This window comes from Puntigrus tetrazona, chromosome 14 (genome assembly GCF_018831695.1).
Source record: "Puntigrus tetrazona isolate hp1 chromosome 14, ASM1883169v1, whole genome shotgun sequence".
Classification (NCBI taxonomy): domain Eukaryota; kingdom Metazoa; phylum Chordata; class Actinopteri; order Cypriniformes; family Cyprinidae; genus Puntigrus; species Puntigrus tetrazona.
The window spans coordinates 16,611,021-16,628,180 of NC_056712.1; the positions used below are offsets into that span (position 1 = coordinate 16,611,021).

A 17,160-nucleotide genomic window follows, 5' to 3' on the forward strand; every position below is an offset into this window, starting at 1 on the left:
TTAAACATACCTTAGAAAAATAAAGAGGCTTCTACCTCTGCATCTCAATAGTAATACGCTAAAAAAACACACTGAACAACACCCTGGCGTTATGCCAGCCAGTTTTGGGTGAGCAGGCATCACATTAATTTAGTTAAAATGATGAAACTGTGTTGATTGTGTTGCAACGCCAATATATAAATGTGTGGCATATGGTTTATGTGAGATAAACAGATTTTCATCAAGTGTAATGATCCCTGTCCTTAGGTATTTGCGAATGATTTTGACGGGCCTTTAAACAACCAAATCCGCTATATCATTGAAAACAACAACCAAACGTGTCCATTCCTCATGGATGCAGTCAGTGGTGAGCTGCGACTGACCCATCAGCTGGACAGGGAAAAGGTAATGCTTTTTTATAACACCTTCCTGCTTCATTACAGCTTCTCAGGCTTTGACAACAGTGTTCCTAATTCCCCGGAAAAGCCAAGGATGACTCCATCTTTTCCGACTTTTTCATTTCGGTTAAATTAGGTAGCGAGTTACATGCTGACCGTTCTGGCTTCCGACAGTGGAAATCCCCCCAAATCCGACAGCTCTGCAATCAACATGACCGTCGCTGATGTGAATGATAATCCCCCTGTCTTCTCTCAGGCTAACTACAGCCTCATCATCCAGGCAAGACCACACTCTCCCATAGAGTAGAGCAAATTAAATCCTACTCTCTCTTTCCTTACTTCATGCATGAGTTCTCAGCGAGAGGTGTTGTTCTAATCTCTCAGTTCTTTCGGAGTGATTCTGGATATCTTTCTCTCTTTTGTAGGAGAATCTGCCTTCAGGGGCCGTAGTGTTACAGCTCAATGTGACAGACAATGACTCCCCTGAAAATGGGCCTCCTTTCTCCTTTAGTATTTTGAAGGGTGAAGAGACAAGCCCCTTCAGCATAGACCAGCAGGGTGTGGTAAAGACAGCTGGACCACTGAGAAAGGGTCAGCATATACTCCAAGTGCAGGTGAGAAGTGAGCTTTTTTCAGTTGTTTGTTGTGAAGTAGGCCTCCAGGGGAGTCTTGTAGCAGTTTTTCCTCAAACTGGACTGGACTGGACTTTATGGGCTCCTGAATAAATAGCCAGGGGACCCTCACTGATAGACTGCAACAGAGACTTCTGAACTGTGACTGTGTCTGAAATAGGTAGTTCATCAGGTTCTGCAGACACTTTAGGCTCGTGACAAGGTTTCATGACAAACGACATGTGATTAGAGGATGGTGGCATGATTTGTTGCACTAATTCATGTAAATCTAATAATAATAATAGAAACTAAAACGTGCATAAGATTTCATTGTGTTATGCGATGCAGACATTTGTAAAGAGTCATGTGTTGAAAGGTCCCTCTTGTGTTAAACAAGTGTTATAGCAGGCAAGTAAAAACACTTACTGCCTTCCTGTTCATAATGTTCATAATGTTGTAATTTTGGTTAGACATAAGTTTTTAATAACTTACAGACCAATTTTATGATGTCACTTTTTTATGTTTAACATAAAATTTACTATAATAATTACATTATTTTTGAGCTCCAAAGTACTGTAATTAATGGAAGAATTTGACAAAACAAATTAGACACATATTTTAACTTATAGACCAATTTTATATATTTTATTAATTATATTATATTATTTGTTTTACTTTTTCATTTAGAAATATTCATTGTTACACATTTTTAATTGTCAAATGTTTTAAGTATAATTAAATTTTATGTGCTTTAACAAATATTCTGTCACACATATGTATGTTTTTTTAGGGTTATTTATGGAAAATATTGTAAACCTTAGTTTACCATAGTACAAAATGAAAAATAAAAATCTTCTGCATGTAATTTCAGGTGTCTGACAATGGAAGGCCCCCACTGAAATCAGTCACATCTGTCAGTGTGCTTGTTGTACAGACAAGTGTGTATCCTCCATCTGTGCTTTCTCAGGATGTTTTCATCATGATCATGGAAGATGAGTATTTAGGTGGCAAACTGGGCAAAGTCCACGCCACTGATCAAGATGAATATGACACGCTCGCATTCAGTCTGGAGCCACAGCCACACAGCTTGTTCTCGGTCGTTGGCACGGATGGCAGATTGTTGGCCCGCGGAGGCTTGGACGTGGGTCATTACCAGCTTAATGTCTCAGTCAGTGACGGCCGTTTCTCAGCCTTGGCCAGTGTCACAGTGAACGTGCTGCGGGTCACAGAGCAGATGCTGGACAGCTCTGTTTCTGTGCGCTTTGCTGGCATTGCTGCCGAAGATTTTATCCAGGACCACTGGAAAAACTTCCAAAAAGCAGTGCGCAGTGTTGCCAGAGTCCGCAAAGGCACTCTCCAGTTGATCAGTCTACAGTCTACAGAAACTGGCGTAGGCCTGGATGTTCTTCTGTGCTTTGACAAACCAGGACGAGGTGGCAGCTCGCCGGAAGCCTTCTCCCAGAAGCTCAGCTCTTCCAGAGCAGCCATCAAAGAGATGACGGGACTACATGTGGTGCGGGTTTTGAATAGCCAGTGCTCAAGCTCTGAGTGTCCTGGTAGCACGTGCAGACGAGTAGTGCTGCTTAACCAGACCAGTGTGACCATATACAGCACTGACCGAGTGAGCTATATCACACCCGGACATCACATGACAGCCAAGTGCCTATGCACAGGTATGCAATGTTACTGTCATAAACTGATTAGCAGTACATAAAGTTGTTGTTTTTGAATCGTAACATTTAAACAGTTATAGTATTCTATTATATTTTTTGTAGGGATGTCAAATTAAGTGCACCAAAAAAAAAGTCTGTATTTGCTTATGTGTGTGTACTTTGTGAATTTATACTGTATGTATATATAAATACATACATTTAAGAAATATTAAGTTATCTGTGGGTATTTATATAGAAATATTATTATACGCAAGACACACACATATATTATGTAAACACAAACTTTTAATTTTAATTTGTGAATTAACAATAGTATTAATTGTATTACCACTATCATTAATACTACCACTACTAATAATAATAATTGGTATAACTTTATTTTAAGGTATCCTTGTCACTTGTTACATATACTGACTGTTGTAATAACAATTAATTATGCATAATTACATGCAGGTAGCCCATGGACAAACCCTATTACCCTAACCATAGTAATTGGGTAGTTACAAATATGTTACAAGTGTGACATGTGACAAAATTAACATAAATAACATTCTTGTAGTTACAAATAGCATGAGAGAGGTTTATCTTCCATGATAGTTTTTTGTACATTGTTCTGTGACACCACATGGCAAATTCATACGTCAACTACACAAGTACACGTGGTTAATTAATATTACTCAATACTTAAATGAATAATTACACTGTAACAATGACACCTTAAAATAAAGTGTTACCCAATAATAATTATCATTTTTAATAATTTTAATAAATTTAGCATTAGTATTACTATTGTAGAATTATCATTAATACAAACATTTCTTTAAAAAAATAATTCTATGGTTATAGAGGTACACAAAAATTCTTTACGGCTTGTTTTCATGGTGTTTGATGAAAAATGTATAAAATAATAAAACCAATCATTTTGACATCCTTTGTACTATTAGCCCGCATGCAAAATTTAATAATAATAATAATAGTTGTAATGTTCATAAAACTAAAACTATTAGTAAAAAATGTTATCAAAATTATTATCGTGTATTGATGCTTTGTAAAAAAAAGAATGTGAACTCACTCCCCCCCCCAATGTCCTATCTTCAGATGAAAAATGCCTGAAGAAAGAAACCACCTGTGAAAACAGCCCATGTCCTGAGGGCTATGAGTGTGTGTCAGGCTTCGAGGAAGACAAACACAGCTGCGTATGCACAGGTGCTGCCAAAGTCAAATGCTCAGGTAACACCAAATTAATTTCCTTATCATAGAAGACCGTGCCATCTAAAAGACACATCGCAGGTGCAGATTAAATTGTTCCCTGCTTACTTAATTAAACATAATTTGCAAGCATTTAGTGTTAAAGTGTGTGTACTGTAAACACATTCATTAAGTACAATAATACAGTCTTCACTTTCAACTATATGCAGATTTAATCATTAGGTGGAGCAGTGTTTACACGCGTAATTTAACACAAGGGTGTTTTTATAATTAATGCAGATAGCAGGATCTATGAGGTGTTTAACAATAAATCAACTACAAGATAAGAGACGTGAGTTTCTTCATCTGAGAAATGGGTATCCTCCATTATATCCTTAAGGAGAATGTCTTAAAATGTATAATTAACTTCCAAAGCTTCTTAGAGTAATTGATACTATTGGTTTTAATATGTATATTTTACTATTATAAAGACATTATAATGGTAACATTCATTTCTGCCAAAATAGAAAACTGTCTTTTCAAACTCTTAACAATTGATAAGAGTTTTATTGTAGATACTATTTGTTATTTTGCAGCTAAAGGCATAATACAGTCAAAACAATCAATTGATATACAATTTCAAAATGCCATTTTTGCTGTAGTTTTTCGTGTGTAGATGATATTGTAGTGGAAACAAAAGTGGTAATTTTAGTATGGGTATTCTGTGCATGACATTTTTTCAAATTTTCCATGGATTAAAATGATTTAGTGAGACATTTATTATTACAGCCAGTTTTAAAGGTGTGTAAAACAGACTAAACCAACCAGGATCCCAACTTAAATGTCAACTGTATGTTTTAATTAATTTGCTACTAATTGTCTTTTGTCTGTTTTTTTTTCCATTCTAAGGAGGATCTTCGATGACATTTAGTGAGAGCAGCTACATTAAATATCGCCTGAGAGACAGCATGAGAGAAGTGAAGCTCAAGCTCAAGTTAAAAACTCTCTCAAGAGAAGGAACAGTAATGCTTGCCAGAGGAAGAGGCCACAGCATTTTAGAGGTATACAAGAATATTCCATTGTGTTTGATTAAAAAGAAGCATTGTGTAGTATAGTATACATAAATCCTAATAAAACCATAGATAAGTCTGAAAACAGCTTAAACCAGTCAACGGTGGTGTTTAATGGTTTTATGGCAGACTTGGAGCCTAACTAAACCATTTTAAGTAACACCAAAAAAAAGTAGATTTTTCTGCATCTTATTTTAAATTATAGAAAATTTTTTTACCCTCAGATTAAAAATACTGACTGCATGTATTCCTCAGATCGTGGGAGGCCGTCTGCAGTTCCAGTTTGACTGCGGCTGGGGTCTCGCTGCAGTTTCTGTGCACAGCGTCCTGGTCAATGATGGACAATGGCACATGGCAGAACTCGAGGTGAAGGGTAACTATGCCAGACTGGTCCTGGATCAGCTCCATTCAGCGTCAGGCATCGCGCCCGGTCCCCTCCACTGCCTCAACCTGGGCGACCAGGTGGTCCTGGGTGGACGCGCTCAGACCTCCAGGCTCAGGCGCAGTCTGCCTGTATCAGACAGCCTGCAGGGCTGCATGGACTCTGTGCTGTTTAATGGACAGAGACTGTCCTTGGACTCAAATGGTTCATTAGGGGTTGCCATTGAGGACATGGTGGGAGTGTCTGCTGGCTGTGTCTTCTTCCCATCTCCAGAGTGCTCCAGTAATCCCTGCCTCAATGGAGGGAGCTGCTTAATGAGGCAGAGTGGAGGTAGACCCTGCATATTGTAGATTTATGACAATATCATACTAACAGCATCCATATTAATATCAATGCAGACAATATTTTTCATGCGTATTATTCATTATTCTGGTTTCCTTACAAATATTATGCAATACAACAGTTTTAAACCTTGATAATAAAGATAATAATAAAATATAAATAATAATAAATCAGCTTCACAGGAACACATTACATATTTTATATATATATATATATATATATATATATATATATATATATATATATATATATATATATATATAATAAGCAATATTTTGAATAAATTTTAATGAATACAACCACAGAACCGAGAGAAAAGAGAGAATTGCACACCATCCTGCTTTTTATTACACATTAGAAATACCATATAATATTAGATAAACAAAAGCATTTCTAGACCGTGTATAAGCTATATCTTTATCTAACCCCTATATTAACTGGTTTATTGTATTGCTGAGTCACTGATATTCCTACAGGTTATGTCTGTAAATGCAGCACTTTATTCTATGGGACTCACTGTGAGGTCAAGTTCGGTTCTTGTGACTCCAACCCCTGCCTGTATGGAGGAACCTGCATCCAGAACAACCTGAACTACTACTGTAACTGCAGGGGCCTGTACTCAGGTCACAGGTACTACACTGTCAGTGAGCAGTACGTTTTTGATTATAAAATCTGACAGAATTACTGCCCAAAACTCTTTGTGTGACTGCAGGTGTCAGATAGGTCCATACTGTAAGGAAAATCCATGCCAGAATGGTGGACAGTGTATAGATGGCCTTGATGGACCCATCTGTGAATGTGAGCCAGGATTCAAAGGAGAAAGGTCTTTTAGTGTTTATCATCCTTATGAACATATCAATACTTTTCCCAAGTATGTCTCACAGAGCATTATTGTATCACAGGTGCATGATTGACGTTGATGAGTGTTTGGACGGGCCTTGCTTTAATGATGGCCGATGCATCAACACACACGGATCTTTTAACTGTTCCTGTTTGTTGGGATTCAGCGGGAGACTCTGTGAAATGGACGCAGAAGTGAGGAACCAACTTGTATCTTCGTCCTGGAACTCTTGGATAGGAGAACTGGTTGCAATGCTGGCCTTCTTGACGGCCATCTTTGTTTTGACGTTGTTTTTTTTAATAGTGTGGAAAGGAACCTGCAAAACTGACAAGAGTGATAATGTTCTCCATAAGTACAAAGATGTTGATTCTTACATTCAGAGGTCCAGCGTATACAACCAAGCCTTAAAAGAATGTCGCCCGGACGCCCCGCCGCAGGTGCCAGTGCGACCCATCTCCTACACTCCCAGCATTCCTGGAGAATGTCGAAACAATCGATGCTCCATGCCTGAGTTCAGCAGCGTTACGCCAGATCCACTATTTGGTCTTAGGAAGACTGTGGCTGTGTGCAGTGTAGCCCCTAACCTACCACATCGCAAGACGTCCTATTCACATTCGGAAAATGACTGCATACAGCAGATGGACTGGGATGAGGAGTATGATGGTTAGTGAACCCTCAAATAGGGGTCTTCAATGCTAACAATCTTTAAACAATCTTTAATGTGCCCTCAGTGAAAAAGCAAGTGCTATTTAAATAACAGATACAAGCTGCAACGGAAAACAATTATCGCATCACAACAGAAACAAGCCGCAACTCAACAAAATTTGTCCTATGCATTTTATTGTAGCGAACGCTATTTTGGTACCCTGCTGACCTGGAAAAATTGCAAAACCAAGCGAATGTGCATTATGCCAAAACAGCATATGCGGGTTGGGTATGTTTTGAAGCCGGGATGCTGGGATACTGGTTTAAGCTGGTCCTTTTGCTGGTTTATGCTGGTGTTTGCCAGCACATGACCAGCGTAAACCAGGCCCCGGCCATTGTTCACATTGGAAAAAGAAACATCGGAACAACAACAAAATGTTAGAGACTGCAAAAACAACAGCTGGCCAGCAGGGTACAAAAATTGCATTCGCTAAAACAAAATGCATAGGTTTTCAGTTTTTAGTACATTGTTGTTGTTTTAACGCACCCTTAGTTATCGCCATTGTTTCCTGAAAGGCTATTTACTGTTACTTCTTTGCATTCATTCTTTCAGAAAAAGTCCTGGACTTGACTTCCTGCTTAGCACTTGAGGAGGACAGTATTTCTTTTTCACATGAAAATAGAGGTCTACGCTCCATGTGCTCTCTCCAAGCAGATGTCATGGATGATAACAGTAAGTTGTATTAAAAATTCTGCAAATCTGAAAATGTATGCTGTAGTTACCATTTTTACAAATGCACAGATCATGCAGAAATGCTACATTGTGCACTGTTGTATTCATTTGCAACGTATGCATCTTTGCTCTTTCTGAAATGAATTCAGCCCCCATATGGATTAAATCCAAGCACAGATTCTGAACACATCCTAATGGTTTTACCGTGTAAGTGTTATACTGAATGACTGGATTTAAAAAAAGGAAATTTCTGCTTTTAGAACCCTTTTAGAACTCTTGCTTTAGTATTTTTATAATGCATAGGTCTTGCTAGGTCTTAATCATGTTTGCATGATTTCATACTGTCAAGAGCTGTTTTAACTACTGATTTCTTTCTTTGTATTTTACTTTTACAAGCCTCCAAAGTGAAACACTCTGTCAAAACATAGATTGACATGGTGAGAACCAGGTATACAATGTTACCTTTATGTCCCGTTGGATGCAAAACATTTCCCATCAGTCTGTCACTCTCACTCACATCATGACAGCATGCAGCTGATTGTCCATTTACTCAACGATCAACACTGACCAAACTAATCGCATGAAAAATTAAGCGATTCATTTTGCTATTTTAAATGTATATTGAAAACTTTCAAAATGTGAAAATGCCCTTTTCTTTTTTCCTTGGCCTATCAACGGAGCTTTGGAACCTTGAGAATCAGAATGTTTTTTTTCTGTTGTTATTTATAAGACCTTTCTTGCATGCTCCATTGCTTTAGCAAGCTGGGTTACACTGAACAACTGTGAATTTGATAGGTTCTTGTGAATCGGCTATAACAAGATGCACTGGCATCGATCTCAGGGGCACTTTGATGTATAATCTTCTTTAAGTCTGAGGAGTTATAACAAGCTCTTTTAAACCAGCATGCTCAGATCTTTCACACGTCTAAGATTAATGAGACTCAGAACTATCAAAGCATGCCGTAGTCTGAAGATACATGTGAGCTTTACTGAAATGTGTGCGTTGTGGAGCTACTTGTGGATTTGAGAGTGTGGATGATGTGACAATATACACTACCATTCAAAAGTTTTTATTCAGCAAAGAATCCATTATATTTATTTAAAGTGACAACACAAATTATATAATATGTTCATAATTTTTTTACGTAAAATATTTTAAATTGTTTCAAATAAATGCTGTTCTTTTGTTCATCAGTGAATCCTGAAAAAAAAGGTTTGATGTTTCCGCAAAAATGTGAAGCAGTACTTTAGTGAACAAAATATTTTTTTTTCTCAAAGAATTAAAAAATCTTACACCAAACTTTTCAACAGTAGTGTATAAAGATTTTTGGTGTTTATCTACAGTATACTGAGTTTGTGAAGATCTATGGTAAATGTGCAAAATTATCTGGTTTTCTACCTCTAAACAGGCTATTACTGGGATACCTCAGATTGCCTTCAGGATATATATTCTCCTGGGATCCAAGGTTTTCTCCAGTATGAATTTGTGCAGATGCCCTCCTCCATGCACACTGCTCCAGAAATTCTCAACATGGACTACCTTACTGATGGCGATGACATTGAGGACTTTCTGCCGATTCCAGCTCTCCCTCTTAATATTGCCATGGCCTCAGCTCCACAGTACGACCAGTATACCAGGCCAGAGGGCCACCACGTCATCCACCCAACCCACGACTACCCACAGTCCATTCAGACAACCTTTGAGGTACCTCAGGGCCAACATATAGGACCTTCTGAGGTTCCTGATTCTTTAGAAAATCCTTTGTGAGAACCACAGTCGACTAAAATTCATCAGACCTGCCAGCCAGCGGTTTCTGACCATGAAGAACTTTTTAAAGCTGTGACTGATAACACTACCAGAGACTGAGGTGAGTTATAGGTTCTCATTTGAAATCACCAACAGTCACTATGTTAGGATATGCCTCTCCTATATTTGCAATCAATTTGTTGGAAAGAATTTGCTATGGCTGACATGATAATGGACTTGGGGGTTATACTGACACTTAGTGGTATGGATGAAGCACCACGCAAAATGTTTTATTTTTTTAGTTTTTCATGCCTCTAGTGGCCCCTAAGAGGGTGGGAGGGTGCTTTATTTAATTTGTCCACTTTAAACATGCTACTGCTTTGCAACTACGCTTTATCTAATTCTTAGTAATCTCCAACCACGTGTCGACTATCATTATGTATTAGTAAATTTGCGTGCAGTCAGATGAATGTGCCAGGGGATCCTGAAACAAAGTGTTAGTAGATATTACGCATCAGTTTACTAATACTGTAATGACTGCTAGTTGACATTGAGTTGCAAAGTCACTTAGAGTTTGTTGAACGTCAATCCGTGAAAATGAACCTCTTTTAGGTCTCTGATATGATGTATCTTTACACATTTTAAAAAGTGCTAAGCACTGCTTCTGTGTATTTTCATATACATTGGTCGAACAATGTATAGTTCAACTCCAAACTCATGCCGTTTGTTTTGACGCTGTTTACAGTACATTAAAGTATTTCATGTGGGGAAAAAAAAAAAATCACACTTCAGCTTTAAATATTTTTTTCCATGCTAATTGGCATGACGTGACGTGTCATTAAACGTGAACTGACAAATAAAAAAATGTTGTCATTAAAATGTTATGGTCATTATGGGAATTGTATAGTTGTGAGGCTCACTATGAATTAGTTTTGGGTAATCGGAAACAAATATGAATTCAACTTAAAATTGTAATGTATTTCATTACTGAGTTTTGTAAATGACAAGTGGCCAGGAAGGGGCATTATTTAGTGTGTCATTGTAAAAGTGTGTAAAAAAAAATACTTTAAGTATTCTTAAATACCTGAGAATACATAATACCTTTTTATAACAGTACACAGTTATGTATTGTCTGTTAATTGCTATGTATATTCTCTCCTTTGAAATGTTAATGTTCTGTATGTACAAAAATGAAAATATTTTTTAAGAGATAATATGTTCTGTCTTGTTTGTTTCAAAATTTAAACGTAAAAAAAAGACTTTAAACGTCCAACGAGTAAGGCATCAGGTTGAGGAGCAGAGAGAATCTCTATATCCATACGATAAGAAAAAAATAACACCTGAACAGGTTTCCTTCTGCTTTAGGTCTTTTAATGAAATCTAACATTCTCATTAGGTGAGCTGAAACTTTTCTGAAGCAGTGAAATTTTGCATTTGCAAAGGTTGATGATCCAGAGCTAATAGCAAATGTTCTCAATGGGGTTGTTATGGAAATGACTAGAAGGTCATCTGCTGTCAGGGTCGCCCTTTTGTCTCATGGACAAATTAAGAGCGTTTTAGTCATTTAGAACGGAACGCCTTCAAAATGTACATGTAAGATTTTTTAAAAGGCTAATTAATCAAATAATGCAGAATGGTTTTCTACAATATCAGCTAAATCAAAACCTGTGCTTTTTTATTGCATATTTGATGAGCACACCAAAACAGGTGTGTCAAATAAAAGAGCAAACTAAACGTGTGTCAAACTAAAATGCATGAAGGGTTGAAAGTGAGACCACCCTTTCGGTGTTGTACACACAATTAAACACTAGAGAGCAGCACACTCAAATAAAGTCAAACGATTTGATTGCTACTGCTAATGAAAGCTAACTGCAGAGACAGTTTTATTACAAGACTTTTAAAACTCAATACAGATTCTTTTCATGACGATAAAACATACGAACACTTAATATATTTTCATTTTAGAATACTCGGTGCAAAAGACATAATATAATGCCCACAGCAGTGCTCAGAGTATACTGAAGGGAAGACAGGTCTACACTAGTGCATGTCTTACAAATCACTGTATGAGAGTGACAGCACTTAAATGCTTTGACAAGTAGTGACAGAGGCCTGAGGCGAGGAACAGGATGCGTGTGTGTAACAAAGACTGACAGGTTGACCTTGCCTGATGCAGTCATGTGACTCATGTGGTCCACCCAGTCTCAATGAACGGGACTTTATGTTTAAAATAACATACTACCATGCTAATTTTGAAGTGTCCCTATTATGGGTTATGACAGGTTGATTTTTTGGTTTTGGGAAGTCCTAAACAATAGGTTGACATGCACGCAAGGTCGTAAAATACTTTAATTTACTTATAATGTGCATTTATTTATGGATACCCAAGCGATTCTTTTAAAATGATTAATTTTTCCAAACCCCCTCTGATTATTGGTCGTTTTCATTTAAAGCAGCGTTTGAGCTTTTACAGCGTCAAAATCAGCACCTAGTGGCAAAGAATGAATCTGCATTTTCATTCAGACCAACAGGCGGCGGGCAATATGCTAATATTTCATCCTGACGTCAACATGAAATGACTTACTCGTACTCGTTTCAAAAATGACTAGTTTCAGTGATTCTGAGTCAACTCTTTTTTTGAGAGTCTTTAAGTAGTAGGATGTGATTTTACTATTATGGAATCCATACATAACAAAATTCACTCCAAATCAATATTCTATCCCACAATTTAATGCAATCCTGTGTGACAAATAAATTGAAATGCACGTAATTCATTTTGAGTGAACAAATTAAATTGCAATTGCAAATTAACTATTTTGTTTATAGGAATTTGAACCAATTATTAAAATAAATCATAAAATAAATGTAGCCAATTTTCTTGAGTGCTAAATAATATTGCACCAGTGCACTCGTATAACCCACCGTGCATAGAAGAAGAGACATGCATGCTTATAATAGATGATTGAATTTCAAATGTCAATGACGGATGGAAATGCTTACATAAACAAGAGGTGCATGAAAGGGATTTTCAAACTGAGTTCAGACTAAATATACCTATACCCTGAGCATCACTTACAATCAATGTCCTCCATAAATATTTGTCAAACATTTTTAATAACAGGTGTTACAGGCATTTAACACAGCTATATACATATGTAAATATCTATATTTGTGACTGGTCAGTTTGGAAGAATTATTTAAACTATTCCATCTGTTATTGTTTATTTAGCATATGTGCTTCAATAAATGTCACATTTTGTATTTATTCAACCTTTAAATGGAGTGAAAGTTTTCATTTTTTGGAGAAAAATGTCTACTAACACAAGAACTTTAAAAAAAATAATAAAAATAATAATAATAAAAAAAAATTGTTATATGCAAAAAAATTGTCAAATGTTATATGCAATAAAAATGCTGTTAAAAAAGTGAAAAAAACACCAATGGTGAAAACCAACTTTACACTTTTTCCTGTGTCTACAACATCCAGTGTTTCAATCTGACCTTTGAGTGCTGTATCACCTCAAGATTTCATTGAGGATTACACTCATTATCATTTGTAGGGACACACACACACACGCACACATGTACCAAGTTCAATTAAACACGTTAATGAGCAGGCCAGGTGGTAATAGCCTGTTTAGTGGGACTAATTGTCGTGTGCAGTCTCCTCACACCTGGCCTCTACAGAAGGTGAGAAAGCCACGAAATGTTGGATGTCCTTGTTTCAACTCTGTATGGGCACTTACAGCAGCCAGAGCTCTCTTAAGTGCTTTCAAAGCATTTTTGGGCAAAAAAAAAAATCTAAAAAGAATAACCTCTTCATGGCAGCCATTGTTGCTCCTGGCTATTTCCAGGAAAACCAAAAATAATAAAATAAATGAATAAAAATGGATAAATAAACAACAAGCTGCATTCCAGCCTTGAATACCTATTGTGCTCTTTCTATTCAGTCATGCTCGATGTTATTTACCATCCAGAGAAAATACAGAAAGACGTCTCTTGTTGCTGCAATATAGCAATTGTCCACAAAATGAAAGACAAAATAGCCCAACAGCACACACACCCTTCTACCTAAATGTCACTTGAAATGATCACTCCTTATCAATTTTCCCTTCAATGCCAAACTTTCACAGGTAACACAATGGCATTTTTTTAAGAGTGCACTTCAGTTTTGTTATGGGAAACTCTTACTTTGAAAAGTTTGTGCATTTCACAAACAGTCTGTTCTCCTAGAACTTTCCAATCCACGTCTTGGTGAAAGTTCTATAGATTGTATTTTATTAGATGGCCCTATTAAATACTTCTGATTGATTCTGATTGACCACGATTCATGTTTCTATTGTTTCACATGCATTGGGTGACATCTTGCAAATTAATGAACAACTATAGATAAAAGGATTTTTTTTTTAATTGTAATGGTAATTTTTAGTCACTTAGTAGAAACCATTTTTATGTTTAAGGTTGGGTATTGTATGAATTTGATCAATTCCAATTCTGATTCTGCTCATCGATTCTGATTCTTATCGATTCATAGTTTCAAAAGTGGTGAATAAATGAAGTCAAACATATTTCTTATCAAACATATTTATTCTGTCTCTTTTTTGCAAGACATTTAAGTGCTACTCAATGCCACGAACAAAAAGAAAATCAGCTGGCTATATACAAACTCGATTAAGAGCTGTTTGAGGGCAAAATGAAGCTGCATGATTCTGGATTTTTTTTTTTTTTTTTTTGCAGAGGTTGTAGTTCTCTCACAATTCTGAAGACTATTAGACAATTAAACTAAATGAATGGAATGAATGAATGACTCACCTAAGATTTGCTTGTTTCGTATCTGGAAGAATCAGTCTTTTTTAGCACCTAAAAAATAAAATAAAAAAAGATGCACACAATAACTGATAAGTATCTGATTCCTGACAGAGTTAAAATCAATAATTGCTAACTTTTTCCGCAATCTGCTTTGCCTGATGTTTCTCCTACCTTTCTCTCTTTCTCAACACAAGGCCGACCCCATCCATCTTTCTAGGTGACTCTCATTATCTCTTCTTTGTTTTCTCTATGACCTCCTCTCTTTCCTCCTTCAGTCGTCTGTTGGGTAACCGATATCCCTGTCACACACTCTTTGTCTTTTCCATCCTCCATCTTTCTTCCCCACCATTTATCTTGGCCTAACAACGTCTCAGCCTCACTACAGGCCCCTGTTTAATTCCTACAAACTCAAAACACCCTTTTGGCAGCTCATGTGTTCGTCGCTCAGCACAGAACATGACATTACTTTATATATTTAGTTCTCAAATTTTCAGCGGAAGACTAAGGATTTGCAGTCGCATAAAGACCTGAAGCACTGTGCCTCACAAACACAACGAGACTCACTCATGGCTGTGTCATAACGAATCAGAAACATAATTAAGCTGAATATGCTGTCTGTTCCTTTACAGATTTACTGTTGCTCTCGAAAATTGGTTTAATGCCTGAGGTAGGTAATTTATGTACACAAACATCAACATTATCTTACATTCACAACCCGATAAGGGCATTTTCTATTTATATGCACTCACATGGCTATCTCTTCTAATGGATTTCACTAGAAGGTATAAAGTGTCCATGTAATTTGCAAACTTCAAACGCCCTGAAAGTTTGTCAAAGAGATCATATGACATACAGTTAACCACGACCGTGTATGTATGGTCATAAATCAATCTTCTCTGAAAAAACAATGGCGGGCGTGCATGTTTCTGACTCACTAACATTTCAACAACATTGGAGTTGGCAAACAGAAAAGTGGAAATGGAGTCAAAAAGCAGCTGAAATCACCTGAAACCTAATATTACTTGGATACACAGTGAACAATAAAAGCAAAACTCCAGTCTCTTCTTACTGCTAAACAAGAAAGGCTGACAGAATTAACTTGCAGTACACTTTAATGATTTATTGATGACTTTGGTCCTGTATCCCCTTTCTCACACTCTCTGTAATATGAGTGAGGATTCCTCGTATCTGTGTTCAGAACGTAATTACACTCCATTCCAACAAATACCTCAACTTGTGATCTTTGAGGGAAGCCAGCGGTTACACGTCAACCCTTATCAATGAAATGCCAGTGAGGCGAACAATGCACTTTAAGTTAATTACTTAGGACGTGGCTTTGTCCTTTCATTGTTTGTTCGGAGCAGGTAAAACCCAAAAAGTGAAGGATATGATGAATCTGACAGTCGTCAGATCATCACATCTTTGTACACTGACAGTAAGCTGGGCTGTCTGTTCTAATCTATCTGCTCACATCTGCTTCACAACAAGGTGCAATAAATAGCATGGCATGATTTGGTGGTTAAGGAATTTTTTTTTATCATTACTATTTTACAAGTGGAAACATAAATGGGAGCACAAGTTTGTTTGTTTGCAAGAGTGTCATAAAGCAGCAGAATACGGCTGCCAGTCCTGTATTTGGGATTGACGATCGTATTTTGTTTACAGGTGTGAGTCTCGAAATGTCTGGTTCAAACAGCAGCTTTCAGGAAAGGGATAATAGCCATGCATTTTAAAGGATTTTAAATGCACATCATGGAGGCGAATTCATCATGCACTTTGCCTCCGCGAAGTGCATTCAAAATCCTTTAATGCACGGCTAGCCGTTGATTATCCCGCGTATTCCACGGTCATTTGCCATGTTATGACAAATTAAAACTAGCAGCTCTTTGCAGCGCAATATTTGACCGGAAGGGTAAAAAGCGACTGGTTATTTTCGTCAGTTACGGGTCATTAGTGATAACACTGTCAGACACAGAGATGAAATAGTGTGGTAAGATAACATTTATTTGAACATATACCGTTCTCGTAATATAGAAATAATATAGAATAGTCTAGTATCTCTAGGCTATTTTATTAATAATAGTTAACAAATATGTTTGTGCATGTGTGCATCAATTAAAGCGGCGCATTAATATGAAACGTTGATTAAATTGACTTGGGACTACCTATGCATTTTTTTACTGCATACATGCCAACCAATCAGAATCGAGTATTCAGACAGACCACGGAAGAATTCTGTCTGTGTAAACGTGCAACGGGAGTCAAGCCCCTATGGTACTCGATGCCAGTAACCACAGCGACGTAAAATCAAAGATGGCGACGTCCATATCAGCCGCGAGTTCTTTCTTCAAACCTTCATCAGCTGCTTTTAAATTTTGTTGGAGAGCGGAGCATTTGAATCATGCAGAACCCAAAACACGTAGCGCATATTAAAAGAGCACCAGCTCTCTCTCTCATGGTGCTCGACGTGATAGACAACTAGTTGTCCAGCCCTGTTTCGAGATCGTGGTTGTGAGTCCTGAAAATCAACATTGAGTTCGGTTACAGACTGCGGTTGTCACACCCATAAATAACCAAACTGTGTGAACGTAACCGGATTAAGGACTCAGATACAGGACTGGCAACCGTATTCTGCTGCTGTGTGAACGTGGCCCGTGTAACTTGAGTTTGAAAGATGACACTGGCAGTTTCACACCATTGCACAACCTATTTGCTCATATTTATGTCACGTTGCATAGATCA

At 37.3% G+C, this 17,160-nt stretch overlaps 2 protein-coding genes across 2 annotated transcripts in view; one reads left to right on the top strand and one right to left on the bottom strand.

The window, feature by feature from the left end:
* Positions 1-11,160, top strand: part of fat1b (FAT atypical cadherin 1b) — a 37,121-nt gene extending 25,961 nt beyond the window's left edge. Inside the window, exons 17-28 of the mRNA XM_043256859.1 lie at positions 247-384; positions 514-657; positions 803-991; positions 1,860-2,661; positions 3,760-3,891; positions 4,759-4,910; positions 5,175-5,631; positions 6,120-6,273; positions 6,356-6,466; positions 6,546-7,147; positions 7,743-7,862; positions 9,272-11,160. Of these exons, the coding sequence (XP_043112794.1) occupies positions 247-384; positions 514-657; positions 803-991; positions 1,860-2,661; positions 3,760-3,891; positions 4,759-4,910; positions 5,175-5,631; positions 6,120-6,273; positions 6,356-6,466; positions 6,546-7,147; positions 7,743-7,862; positions 9,272-9,630 (3,360 nt within the window). The 3' untranslated portion in view covers positions 9,631-11,160. The remainder of the gene's footprint in view (positions 1-246; positions 385-513; positions 658-802; positions 992-1,859; positions 2,662-3,759; positions 3,892-4,758; positions 4,911-5,174; positions 5,632-6,119; positions 6,274-6,355; positions 6,467-6,545; positions 7,148-7,742; positions 7,863-9,271) is intronic.
* A 3,017-nt stretch (positions 11,161-14,177) lies between these two features.
* Positions 14,178-17,160, bottom strand: part of LOC122357457 (cytochrome P450 4V2) — a 61,359-nt gene continuing 58,376 nt past the window's right edge. The window contains exon 12 of the mRNA XM_043256856.1: positions 14,178-14,469. The gene's annotated coding sequence lies outside the window, so the exon portion shown is untranslated. The remainder of the gene's footprint in view (positions 14,470-17,160) is intronic.